Source organism: Leptonychotes weddellii, chromosome 7 (genome assembly GCF_054177405.1).
Source record: "Leptonychotes weddellii isolate Sample4059 chromosome 7, ASM5417740v2, whole genome shotgun sequence".
Taxonomy (NCBI): domain Eukaryota; kingdom Metazoa; phylum Chordata; class Mammalia; order Carnivora; family Phocidae; genus Leptonychotes; species Leptonychotes weddellii.
The window spans coordinates 86,094,432-86,108,828 of NC_138375.1; the positions used below are offsets into that span (position 1 = coordinate 86,094,432).

The 14,397-nt window shown below is 37.6% G+C and overlaps 1 protein-coding gene across 5 annotated transcripts in view; it reads right to left on the minus strand.

Annotated features, from left to right (window-relative positions):
* The window catches only part of MSH3 (mutS homolog 3), a 183,871-nt gene that overhangs the window by 166,602 nt on the left and 2,872 nt on the right, over window positions 1-14,397 (minus strand). For 3 of the 5 annotated variants that reach the window (XM_081826656.1, XM_081826655.1, XM_081826658.1), the window contains exons 3-8: window positions 11,071-11,291; window positions 7,395-7,610; window positions 5,648-5,764; window positions 5,145-5,264; window positions 3,857-4,000; window positions 539-705 (exon numbers count right to left, since the gene is read on the minus strand). In XM_081826656.1, the coding sequence (XP_081682782.1) occupies window positions 539-705; window positions 3,857-4,000; window positions 5,145-5,264; window positions 5,648-5,764; window positions 7,395-7,610; window positions 11,071-11,291 (985 nt within the window). Of the gene's footprint in view, window positions 1-538; window positions 706-3,856; window positions 4,001-5,144; window positions 5,265-5,647; window positions 5,765-7,394; window positions 7,611-9,834; window positions 9,937-11,070; window positions 11,292-14,397 lie in introns of those variants that run through there. The other 2 variants (XM_081826659.1, XM_081826657.1) reach the window with 2 other exon arrangements.

The following is a 14,397-nucleotide window of genomic DNA, read 5'->3' on the forward strand; positions in this document are numbered from 1 at the left end:
CAGGATGGAATGGTCCCAACAAGGTACCTTCATGTTTGTCCCTTAATATATCAGGCTTTGTGAATCCAGTTAGGTAGTACACATCTGCATCTCTTGCTGGATTATAAAGCCTGCCAGACATAGACCACAACCACATCCTCTCCTTCTGTATACCACAGTGCCTAGCATACTGCCTCATCAGTAAGAAGTGTGACCTTAGATCGAATAAATAAAAGTCCTAGACAGAGCCACAAATTAAAACCTGCAGCACAGATAAAGCATTTTCAAATTTATTTAACCTTTATAAGAAATGAACTCTAAATTACCTCCAGAAACTGAAGATTAATTACCAAATAATATGAAACCCCTTTAAAAATCCTACATTAAGGTGATATTAGGGATAATTTTAGTTTTCTTTTTTGACATTTCCACGACTCCTGTTAAAATATTTTTGTAAGTAAAAACTTTTCAACAACCTTAATAAGTTGCATAAGTACCAGTTTGGGAATCAAATCTGAGTTTCAAAATCAGTGTTCTTTTCCGTGATGTGCCATCTTACCGAGCAGCTGTGGCTCTGTGGACAAGCATCTCTGTTTGCTCTGACAAGTGGGAGGGAAGCAGCAGCTCCACCGGCTGCAGGCGCAGTATCCGAGTTTCTAGCTCCGAACGGGAAGCAGAGTCCTGGAAACTATCAAACACCACCTCACCTGTGGCAGGCTGTACTCCCTAAAAACAAAAACACTACGTCACAGACAAAATAGTTTTCCCAATTATAACCCTGACACATTATAAACAAACATGGTAAAGAGGATACACTCTTTAGTATGTAGTCCATTTCTAAAGTGTTTGGAAACCTGTGTACTTTCCAAGATTCTTAGGTAGGAAGTCAGACTCACCAATATCTAAGCTATGCTAGATGGGATTTTTAGAGACACTCTAAGTCTTGGATCCAACAAAACTGACAGAATGACTCTGACAAGTCCCAAAACCCTCAGTTCCTTCTTCGTGAAGTGGGAATAAATCAGCCTACTTTAATCTTCAGATTACTGCAAGGGTCAAATTATAAAACAAACGTGCATGCTTTGTAAAGTACACAGTACTGTACAATTAGCAGTTGTCATCACTAAAAGTAATATGTTCCTAGTAACATGGCCATCAGAGTAGTAGTAAATTTCTACTTCATTATATAAAATCAATAAAAGTATAATTTTTGCAAAAAAAAAAAAAAACAAGCAACAAAAAGCACAAATACAACAAACTGAATGAATCTCAACTAGAGAATCTATCCAGGGAAATAACCATGAAAACTAAAAGCTACCCCCTATCATCCTAAGCCATAGCAAAGGTAAGCTGGAAAAAATCATGGTTTGGGAGAGGCGGTAAGTAATCTACGCAAGGCTGCAGGGTGATAAAGTGGTGGAGCCAAGGGTCATGTGGCCTCACTCCATAGGCCACGCTCTCGTCCACTGCTGATGCTTAAGAAATTCATGGCACTAGTTACAGACGGCACAGACGGCATTAGCTACACTCATCCCTACACTCAAACACTCCCGACACCAAGTCAACTGACACAGCCTCTTGGGAAAACAGCATGGTATTTTCTCAACAAGTCGTGAGCATCCAGTATCACAACTCAGCAAATCCTCCCCGAGGTATATACTGAGAGGTATATATACCACAAGGCATGCACAAAAAGGTTTCTAACAGCATTCTCTGCACAACCAAAATTTAACAAGAACCCACATGTCTACTAATAGAAGAATGAATAAAGTGTAAATCATAAAATGAAATACAACACAGCAATGACAATGAAAACACAACTACAGTAACACAGGTAAATAAATCTCATATACAAATAGTAGTTTGTAAACAAAAGGAGCAAGATCCAAAAAGATACAATATATTTACATTTGTATATAGTTTAAGGTGGAAAACTGGAACTAAAAGCAAGGAAATTATTATCATAAAAGTCTGGATTACAATTACCTCTGCTGAAGGGAGGGGGCCTTTCTCTATGCAATATTCTATTTCCTGACCTAGGTGGTTGTCTCACATTACTATAATTACTGCAATTACGCACTCTGTTTTATCAATTTTTTTCTTTTGAATATTTTATAATTTTTTGAAGGCCCTCATTTTTGGCTCAAGGAACTTCCTTAATTCTAGCCAAGAGACCTTCTCTAGTACCCAGATAGCTGGACTATAAGTATATTAGTATACTTAAGTAAATTTATCTCCCAATCTACAAACCAAACATTTACAAAAGCTAGCTACGGAAGTTCAGGTTAACAAATTTATCAGCCTAATTCCCCTTTGCCTTTTTTAAATCAGAGAAATGGTCTATAACACCCACAACATCTATTACGATGCGATATGTGACACTAAGAACCCCAAAGTTAGTCTGTATAAAACTGTGCACCACCTAGAGTGAAGGTCAAGGGCATAATTGCAGCAGTACTATCAACACTAAAACCTTTGATTTGACACTGCCACTATCTAGAAGATAACTCCTACGGAGTGACAGAGAACTCGTGACACTCATTACAACAGGGAAAAACCCGGCAAGAATAGTACTGAGGGGAAAAAAAGAAGATCCATCGCAGCCACACTGAGTTTGAGGAGTGAGGACAAATTCTAAGTGCCGTGCCCAGCAAAAAGTTGGGTGCAGGAGGCTGGCTCTCCAGAGAGAGTTGCAGCCTGGGCCCACAGCTTTGGATGTCATCAGCCCAAAAGCGGTCACTGAGGTCAAGGATGGGACCCAGGAAAACACGTGAGAGGAATTTCTCATTTTCATACACAATGATTAACCCTGGCAGCAAGCACTAAGTGCTAAGGAGGAATTGTATATGATCAGCTCTGTTCTTTAGACTGAGTTTAGGGTAAATATAAAATAGCACGTTACACATGTTAAAGCTAAAAGACAAATAACCTTACTATTTGTAAATAGACCCAATTTGCCTGTGGCTAGACAAAAAGGACTTCTCAAGGATAAAAAAAAAAAAAAACAAAACCATTCACCCAACAGTAATGCTAGCTCCCTGAGACAAAGGTCTATTGGCTAAGCAAATGTCAAGTTAGCACAAACTTATCCAACCAGAATTAGGTATTAAAAAGTACTCTGGAGACATCTGGGTTGTAAGAATTTTTGTTGATATTGCAGCTGATTGCAAGTTAGAAAAAACAAAGAGAATGAGTTACTACTTAGGCAAGGAATCCTACTTTGGCTTCACCTACAACAGAACAAGGGAGTCTAATAGTTCTGAAGGGCACTAAAAAATTTGAGGTTTTGAGCAGAGTTCAGGTAGGTCTGTAAATGGGCAAATTTATTCACAAATTGCTAGACGGCAGAATCAATAAAACTACGATTCACAAATTGTATTTCTCTAGAAGAATGACTATTAAGTATTCCTAATGTCATTAAATATAGAGTTTTGTATTTGCCAAGTATCATTTCCCCCTAACTATTCCCTCTCCTCCAAATCTATGTACAACAATACCATCATCATGTGTTTAACTTCAAATTCCTAGAGGAAATTTGCAAAACCCTTTACTATCTGTGCATGTGTTGGCTTAGTGTTTTCTTCTGCTGTTTCTTATCCATACCCATGCTTATCATTGGGTCCATCTTGAACCCAAACTCACGGAGCACATGGACAGAAACTACCTGGATGTCTCCATAGCACAGCGTGCCAAGTAGCCATATGAGAAAATCTTAACTAGTGATTTAACATACAAAATTATAAGGAAAAATGTTTTTCTAGTACAATTACTTGAGGGCACATTTCATCAGATAGTCTTACTGTAAACCATACATGAGTACTCACAGAGATACATACCATGAACATCTATCATTCGTCTTTACCTACAATGCACTTACCACGATTCCAAAGAAAATGTTCCCCTTTTTTTTGTCCTTAACATTTTCCTTATTTTCACAGATACACAGAAGAAAGCTGGTAGAAGTATCAGTCATTATGTCATCGACATTTACAGCATCATCCAGCTTGACTAAAGGGTTCACATGTAATAATCATTAAAGAAAATTATATGCTACATTCCCATTAACATTAACTGCTTTCTCCTTTAAAATAATGCTTCATTTTCCCAGACATTTTTGCTCTGTGCAAAATCTTCCATACAGCCTTCATTCTTCTGATTTACTCTGATCATAGTTACATGCCTTATCTTCCCTAAGATAGGAGGCTTGTAAGGACAGACAATTATTATCTTCTCACTTCCCAAAGGGCCTAGGAGAGTACCCTTGTGGAAGCTCAAATATTAATCTGCTTCTTTACTTGGATAATGCTAAGACTTGAATCCTTAACAATCCCACAATGCTTAATTCCACAAGTCAAAGCATGAATACACTAAAATAGTGTAAATTACTTTCCTCCTTTAAGGTGCCTAAAGCTCTGAGAAAAAGCACGAGAATTTTTAAAAGACATGAAAAAAGAAAACCAAGGAAGAAAACATACACATAATACGTGTATCCATGTATGTATATGTAGTGAGTCCATTAATTAAATTCTCAGAGATAAATGCTGATTTGGGACATTTTCAGAAGTCAATCCGAAAACAACCAACTTAGGCATCAGCAGGTAAGAGCTATAGCAATGGCAAAAGAGAAGCAGGGAGGTGTACCATTTTAGGAGGAGGCTTCAAGTTCAGGCAAAAGCAGCAATAAAATTACCAGGTTCCTACAAGCCGATCAGCTTAGAACAGCAGAGAACTATTAATGGTTTGGGGTCTACTCTGTGTAATAGATGTTTCTATTCATGATATTATTGGAACAAAACGGTCTTCATAATTTGGGTAGAAGCTAAGCAGGTCTCTAAATAAGCAGGTTTGTAATAAACCATAAAAAGAAATACTGCTTTCACACAGTATCTTTTAAGACCTTATCCCAGCAGGGGTGCCTGGGTGGCTCAGTCGTTAAGCGTCTGCCTTCGGCTCAGGTCATGATCCCAGGGTCCTGGGATCGAGCCCCGCATCGGGCTCCCTGCTCAGAGGGAAGCCTGCTTCTACCTCTCCCACTCCCCCTGCTTGTGTTCCCTCTCTCACTGTGTCTCTGTCAAATAAATAAATAAAATCTTAAAAAAAAATAAAAAATAAATAAAACAAAGCCTTTGTAACATTTACGAGAAAAATTCCTATTCAAAAAGGATATCTTCTCCAATAAGTGTAGATTTCGTATAAAGAGCAGTTAATTTCCGGGAAAACAGTGAACTTCTGTTGTCCCCGACAGCCTTTAATGCTGCAGTTTCTGTCTGCTTCACGACTCCCACCTTCAACAAAAATAAATACTGAATATCAAACCTGAGGGAAATTGTTTTAAAGAAACACATTTGAAGACTTTAAAAGGTTAATTCTGAAACATATAAACACATTTGTCCACAATGTCCAGATGTAGGGCTTAAGTAATAAGCACCACAAAGAGCTTGCAAGTGTGGATAAATCACTAAGAAACAGTATCACAGACTTTTTTTTTTTTAATTTACCTTAAAATTCTAGTACATTAAAAACTCATGAAGATATAATGCTAATAATTGTGACACACTTGCATTTCCCAAAGGCCAAATTCCAATTACAACCTACCACCTTACAGAACATGTTTTCACTCTCTGAAGGGAACCCAATCCCGTTTGCACAAGTCAAAGCCAAAGCTGACCTTATATCCCTTTGCCACAAGGCGGCGCACGTGAACAAACAGTCTGTGAGTAGGTATGCTTGCTGTCATAAAGTTGTGATCTAAATGGCAATAAATATTGAGCTCCTGGGCTGCAATCTAAAAAATTTAAAAAGAGAGTTATCAATAAATTTCTCTTTCAAGAGTCCCTGTGTGGTGTTCGCTCACTTTGCTAAAAATCCATCAAGGTATACACTTGGGATTAGTGCACTTCTCCACCTGTGTGGTATTATCAATAAAAAGTTTAAAAGACATTTCCCATATAGAAGCCTATGGTTTAATCTATTTTTGGCAGTTCCCACGGCCTAACCTCAGGGCCAACATCTGTATCTATAAACGACATGGAAAAATATGACAGGTCTTCTATGCCCCTAGATCTATCAAAACCTTACTTCCCTGCATAAGGACTATTCAGTGCACAGAGTGTGAGACTATAAGAGTAAGAATTTGCAACAAAACACATGCAAATACTGAAAATGAGGAGATACTACCATACATAAATTCTGAAGCTACTTGGACAGAGGATATCTTTGAGGAAGTGAGAAGAGAACCCCCCTGGTCTGGTTAGCTAATGCACGATGCATAAATAAATGATAAGAATGCAGAACCAGGCAACACCACCTGACTCCCCGCTACCTTCTGGAAAGCTCGATGGCTCAGATATTGCCCACTGGAGTCATGGAACTCTCATTCCAACATTCTCACTCCCTCACCCCACCCATCTCTGGACTGTATTAGTTCCTCACTGCAGGGCCAGAAGACATTAGCCTTTAACTTACCATTCGACCTGGAGAGAAGGGGAGAGAATGAAATTTTCTTTCACCCCTTTACCTATACGATGCCAACTATGTATCTGTTCCTGTCTTCAGGAAACACGCGGACTCTGCTTCAAAGCCTAACTTCGTAACACCAAACACAACACGATGCCACCTATATTAAAGATCACCACTTCCATGCCCCAACAGGATTTTAAAAACTGGAAGAAAAGTTGGTTAAGTCTTTACTTCCTATCCATGAGGTAGATGTTAGCTGTGCCACCCCATCACGCTCCGATGATGTCTGACATCTAATGACATAGACTAAAATTGTGGAATCATCACAATCATGCATGACTTCAACAGCATCAGCGATGCGTTCCCTACACTTGCCCACTAAATGCTCAAATTCACTTCTAACCTTAACTTCTGCCTACATCAAATACCTCAAAATTAAATACAAAATCAACTTAGACTAACAGAGCAAGATGACTGACATACAAAGAGACTGTAGGACTTCAAACGCCTTCTGCAGGTGCCTGGCAGTTAATGTGCTCTTCCACTGAGACGTAACTACCTTCCAGGCCATCACAATTTATAAATTCAGAGTAAACGGGCCATCTGAATATTTTTTCTTGCTTGAGTCTTCATCAGGAAACATCAATACTCACATGATTATGGTTCATTCACTATCTGATTCATCCAATCACCTTGCAGTGGATGAAAGGTCCTGGACAAGCTCATGGAGAAAAGGCACGACATTCCAAAAGGGGTCCCTCACTCCTCCCCCACTGGTCTAGCACCCCCCAAGTTCGCCTGTGTTTATTTGTAGTTTTTACTTTAAATGAGAGCATTTTAAAAAGCAACTGATCACACTGGTCCTCTTATAAAGTCAGAAAATGAAACAAAAATATCGGAAAATATTTCAGGTTGGACAAGAAAAACATGAAACAGTATTTGAAAAAATAACTTACCTCTGCATCTTCCCCAAAGAATCTATACTTATATCCACATTCCACACACAAAATTGCATCTTTCTGCTGCTGCTTCAATTCTATGTATTGTAATTCTAAAGGTGTGTAGATGCTTTTGGTCCGTTTGTTAGATGGCTTAGGATCGGAAGTTTTTTGTAAATTGTCATCACCCATGTGTGATGATCCAAAGGGATTGAGATCAGAAAGTGTCTTATCCTGGCAACCAAAAGATTTTTATAGTTTAGAAAGTATTAACCATAATAATAGTTTTCAGAAAGAGAGAGAAGGCAAACTTGGCACAAACCTAACAATTGGTGAATCTAAGTGAAAGTTTACAGGAATACATAGTATATTCAGGTAAACTTTTTTGCAGGTTTGAAATTTTTTTCAGAGTAAAAGACTAAAAAAAAAACCAAACAAAGAGCCAAACTAAACTACTGTATAATTATTTAAACAAATTTTAAAAGCCTAAACATTTTAGTTTTATACACCTCTTTTTAAATTCTATTTCATTAAATCTATTGTAATTAACATCTTTCTTTTCCATATTTATTCCTAGATGTGTGAGGCACAAAGAGTGAGCAGGCATGAATGTCTCTCTCTCAACAGTAGGTAAGACCACTTTCAATAAGTATGCGATCAGCTAAAGCTACACTTAATGTTTCAAATTTCCAAGCACAGTCTAAAAGATAGTACATTCCACAAATCTTGATTACAAGAAAGAAGCATGATTTTTTTTGGTAAAGAGATATGACACAGAGCTTTTGAAAAGTATAAAGCACAAGGTCACATTTCAACATTAGTATTCCTGCTAGCCTTCCCTTCATATGTGAAAACCATAACTAATTCCAGTTTAGAGCTTAGGGCAAATTCCTTGCTTGTGAGACTTATTTATACAAAAGGTAAAATGAGACAAATTTGTAGGATAAATCTGACTTCTAGCTGTCACTGTGTCACTGCCATCATCTAAAAATTTATCTGCTATGCCTGGAATTAAAAACATGGCCTACAAGGGGTGCCTGGGTGGCTTAGTTGGTTAAGCATCTGCCATCAGCTCAGGTCATGATCCCAGGGTCCTGGGATCGAGCCTGAGTGGGCTCCCTGCTCCAAGGGGAGTCTGCTCCTCCCTCTCCCTCAGCCTCCCCCCACCCCCATCCACTTGTGCTCTCTGGCTCTCTCTCTCTGTCAAATAAATAAATAAAATCTTTAAAAAATACATATATATGACCTAAAGGACTAGTGATCAGGGGCGTCTGGCTGGCTCGGTCAGAAAACCATGCAACTCTTGGTCTCGTAGTGGTGGGTTCGAACCCCATGTTGGGTGTAGAGATTACTAAAAAAATAAATAAATAATCTTTAAAAGACTAATGATCAGGGGCACCTGGGTGGTTCAGTTGGTTAAGTGTCTGACTCTTGATTTCAGCTCAGGTCATGATCTCAGGGTCCTGGGATGGAGCCCTGCATCGGGCTCTGGTCTCTACACTCAGCAGGAAGTCTGCTTGAGATTCTCGCTTTCCCTCTTCCTCTGCCCCTCCCCCACTCAAATAAATAAATCTTTAAAAAAAAGACCAGTGATCAGCAGAGGAAGAGAAGAGAAAAAGAGAAATGTCCTATAGGGCCAAGGGAGAGGACCTTGATCCAAGAGAAAGCCCAGCAACATGTACTTTACAGTTGCATTTAAAAATTTGGCTTGGGGCACCTGGGTGGCTCAGTCGTTAAGCATCTGCCTTCGGCTCAGGTCATGATCCCAGGGTCCTGGGATCGAGCCCCACATCTGCCTCCCTGCTCAGCGGGAAGCCTGTTTCTCCCTCTACCACTCCCCCTGCTTGTGTTCCCTCTCTCACTCTGTGTGTGTGTGTGTCTCTCTCTCTCTGTCAAATAAATAAATAAAATCTTAAAAAAATAAAAAATTTTTAAAAATTAAAAAAAAATAAAAATTTGGCTTAGCTGAAATAGGAGGTAGAGATGTAAATTATCTGAATAGTGCAGCCCAGCAAATCTCCAAATATCAGCAATGAGATGGTGAGGTGTGGGAAGGTGTGGCAACGGAAGGGTAAGTCAATGTATCAGATGAGAGAATGCATTTGCTTTTAACTTTGATGGATTCTCTCATTTGTTTCCATGCCTTTTATGTAAAATCCAGGAATACCATATACTTGAAGAAAATATATTTCCTAGAAAAAAAAAGTTCTTACTTTATGCTTTATTCACATATGGAATGAGAACAGGCATGCAGAAAAAAACTTTTATACTAATAAGTCAATCTGAATACTTGAGTATTAAGCAACTTTTTTTTTTTTTACCATTTGGGTGGAAATACTTCTCAGAATGTTAAAATGAGAATTTCAAAACCTATCAAGACTTATAGGGTTGTTGACTCCCACACTAATGGTCCCAGACCCTAGACCCTGGCCATTTAACTTCACTTAGTAGCTTTTACCATTTGTCTGTGTCCTTCCATGCCATCAGTCAGCTATCTCCTGTAATGACGTCCATGTACTACACTTCTAGGTGTCCCTTCTAACTGGTGACTTCTAATGTGCTGTGAATCAGAAATACCAAGGTGGTCATTTTATGTATAAAGTAATGGTAAACAAGCTCTCATGAAGCCCTACGGTAAACTCTCCAATTAATAAAGTGAGCTTTAATAGACAAATGTTTTGATATCAATATTTTTATGACCACTACACTCAAGTGAACTGCTCCTAAGTATTTAAAGAGATTAAAAATAAAAACAAAAACACCTTTTTTCCTGATGACCTACGATAAGTCAATAGATCTCAGCTTGGATGAGGGAGGAGTTCGTGAACCTGGATTTTGTGGGAAGGAGTGTAAACTTCTGAAAATTACATTAAAAAATTGTGTTGGTGTGAGTATTTTTATGAGTAAAAAATCCATTGCTTTCAGTCCATAGCTTTTTCAAAATCCATAGCTTTTCATTTAAATGACTCAAAAAAAAAAAACAACTAATTTCTCTAATTCAATGGCTCTCAACCATGGTTATACATTAAAATGAGAGCTTTTAAACAATATTCATACTCCGTTCTTAGCGAAAACCAGTATGATTCTGAAGGTTTTTGTTATCAGCATTTTTTTAAGTTCTCCAGGTGATTCTAATTTAAAGCTGGCCTGCGAACCACTGTTCTGAATTGTAGATGTTAATGACAGAGCAAAAGTTAAATTCCTTGATTTTGCAATGCTGAAAAACATTAATATATCATATAACAGTGGAAGTAAAGAGCCATATATGTTTGGTTTGCCTTTGAATTTACTTTATATCACCAAGTTTTCAACTAAAAACCTCAAACCCCACATATATTGCCTATGGTTCTCCATCATGGTAACTATAAGGAGGATTATAAAACTTGTGCTTGTATTCATTAGTAAGAATCCCCCCAAGCCAAGGATTTTTAACCCAGGCTGTACATCAGAATCACCCAGGGGCTTTTTTTTGGTTCTGTTTTAATACAAACCAATTCTTCCTTCCTTAATACATAGTAAATCACAATCTCCATGGACTTAAAAAATAAATAAGCTAAAATTCAAAAGCTCCCGCAGCTAATTTGGATGATGAGCCGAGTTTGGGAACCACTGCCTTGTGTGAACCCACAGAACCTAATGGCACCTCAAAACCTATTGATTTGAGTAACTGGATATTCATCTACAAAACACATACCTTTTGACTAATATGAGATTTGGAATCTTCACAAGAAACTGCCTTCTTTGCACGTAGATGATTGATATCGTCAAAATCAGTACATTTTGGCAGAATTGCAAATCTCTCCTGAAGAGGCTCTGTCTGAACTCTATGTTGAGGAGGGGCAGAATCGCAGCAGAATTTTTTCAATTTTTCCAGAGACTTTAAAACATTCTTGGTCCTCAGACATTTCTTTGGCTCTTAGTTAGCAAATCAGAAGAAAATATGACAATAGTATTTTGTTCTCATTATGTCAATTCATAACCAATGTAGGATTTTTAAAGAGGGAGCTTCTCACTAAAGCAATGAATCTACCTACAATGTGATAAGGAAATAAAGAAACATTTGGGTTTAGGGTAAAGATAGCATACTGAAACATACATGTAATTTCACTTGGTCCTGAAACCCCATTACAAACTACAGTAGGGTTTTTCTTTTTTTCTTTTCTTTTTTCTTTTTTTTTTTTAGGACATAAGGACAGAGAGAAAAGGGGAAGTGACAGGTGCAAATAAAAAATCTGAAACTAGAAGAAAAAATAGATGAACAATAACCAATTTAGCACACCTGAAAGCTAAATCCTAAACCAGTAGTGAAGAAAACCAAGAACCAATACCACTGGGGTGTCTGGGTGGCTCAGTCGTTAAGCGTCTGCCTTCGGCTCAGGTCGTGATCTCAGGGTCCTGGGATGGAGCCCTGCATCAGGCTCCCTGCTCGGCAGAGTCTGCTTCTCCCTCTCTCTCTGACCCTTCTCCCTGCTTGTTCGTTCTCTCTCTCTCAAATAAATTAAAAAAAAAAAAAGTATACTGTAAGTGTGTATATTATACAAGAACTTCCCTCCTACAGATATTAAAAAACTTTCCTGGGATGGGGGTGGTTTACAAGTCTTGGGGTTGTACTCATAAAAATCTGAATTTATTTATACATCATTACGATAGTGCTCGCTTCAGTAGCACATATACTATAAGCATTAAGATAATGAAGATTTGTATTTATCAAAATACTCCTGAGATAGAGTTCTATACTATGTTTATCTGTAATTCAAGTAAGAATATTAACAACATAAAAAGTCGACTCTGAATTTTGACCCATGTAGGAGATTTTATTTATCAAAGAAGGCCAGATATATATATTCCATCCTGTTTGCTCTTCCTACAATGTAATGCTGACACTCCGGCGCTGAGAGGTAGGATAGACGGTCCCTCCTCTTGAACAAAGGCAGGCCTTTGTAACTAACTCATCCAACAGCATAAGGCATGTTAACTTCTGAAGCTAGCTCTTAAAATTCAATACAGCTTCTGTCTGACTCTCATGGTGCTCATCCTTGGAGACTCAAGCTATGAGGAAACTCAAACTAGCTCACAGAGAAAGACCAGTGGTGTGGTGGATGAAGCCAATTGATACTGGCTTATTAGAGCCAACTGTTAAACCTTCAAGAATTTTGTAAGCCAGCTGTCAAACACAGCCATGATTACAAATTAGATAACGTAAACTTACAATTAAATAAATTGTATTAAAAACAAAGGTAATAAATACTCAAACCTCATCATTTTTTAAAACTGTTACGACACTTTACTTATCTACGTTCCTTTTTTTATTACCTATGTTCTAAAGGTTATTAATGTCCATTTTTTCCATGTGGTAGAAATACTATATAATAATATGCTACTGCTACTATGTATTCCTTCCCAACTCTAGAAAAATCAAACTTTAGGAACAGAACTACTCTAAACCATCTCTTCCAGAATTTAAAAACAATCCTTAAAAAGATCAAATTGATCCACAAAGAATTTAACTGTGTGCCAGAACAAAGTCCAACATTCTTTAAAGAAACACAAAACCAGGGTGCCTGGGTGGCTCAGTTGGTTAAGTGACTGCCTTCGGCTCAGGTCATGATCCTGGAGTCCCAGGATCGAGTCCCGCATCGGGCTCCCTGGTCGGCAGGGAGTCTGCTTCTCCCTCTGACCCTCCTCCCTCTCATGCTCTCTGTCTCTCATTCTCTCTCTCTCAAATAAATAAATAAAATCTTTAAAAAAAAAAAAGAAACACAAAATCCAACACATGATTAACACAGAATTCAAAGTGTCTATGACCCAAACAATTACTTACTAGACATAAAAAAGGCAGGAAATAACAGTCAAGGGATACAGACCCAGGAAAGACAGAGATTACAGAATTACCAGCTATGGACATGAAAACACATTATAAAAATGTTCCACATAATCAAAAAGGTAAAGAAAAACACAAACAAAGAGAAGCAAAGGGAAGATTTGGATTTTGGGTTTTGTTTGTTTTTGGTAACAGCTTTACTGAGATGTAATTCACGTAGAAAAATGGTGATTTCTTTTAAAAGAACAAAGTAGAACTTCTAAAGATGAAATGTACAGTATCTGAGATGAACATTTTACTGAATGAGATTTATGGCAAATTAGACACCACAGAAGAAAAGGTTACCAAATTTGAAAATGTAGCAAGAGAACTGACCCAAAATGAAGCACAAGGAGAAATAAGACTGGAAAACAAACGAAGGGGCTGGACTGACAGATGCTCTTTTCCCTTTTTCCTGAGCACCATTTTTTAACAAGTCACAAAAAGTCTTATTTCAAAACATTCTAAATCAATTGCCTTGTTAACAACAGAAAAGGGTATTATCAGATTTATTGTTCTCTTTAAGTATACATCTCCATTTCTATACTTATTTCATACAAGGCTTTCATGTTGACCCTAAATCCAAACTTTACCTTTTGAGGAAGGATAGATATCTTACATGCTTGATCCACTGAATTGAGACTTTTTTTTTTTTGCTTTCCTTTTATCTCAATCTCTGCCTAATTTTCTGGGGATCACGAAGAAAGAGGCATTTTCTGTTATCCCTTATAACAAATTCTCCGAGGCCAAGAACTAAAGAAATAATGCTCAACCATCTATAAATCCAACACTACCTCTAGAAGTCCACAAGCTCAGGAATGGTGGTTTTACCCAAAGACTTTTAGCATACAGAAAGAGCACTTCCATGCTAAAAAAGGACAAGGTAGATTTACATGTCCTGACTTTGAAAATTGTTCAAAACGTTAAGTGGAAAATGATAGTTGCAAGTTAGTACATATAGTATAATACAACTTATAAAATACAGTTGACCCTTAAACAACATGGTTTAAACTATGCGGGTCCACTTGGGGATTTTTTTCCTATAAATACAGTATGCTACTGTAAATGTATTTTCTCTTCCTTATGATTTTAACATTTTCTTTCCTCTAGCTTACTTTGTTGTAAAAATATAGTATATAATATATATAACATACAAAATAT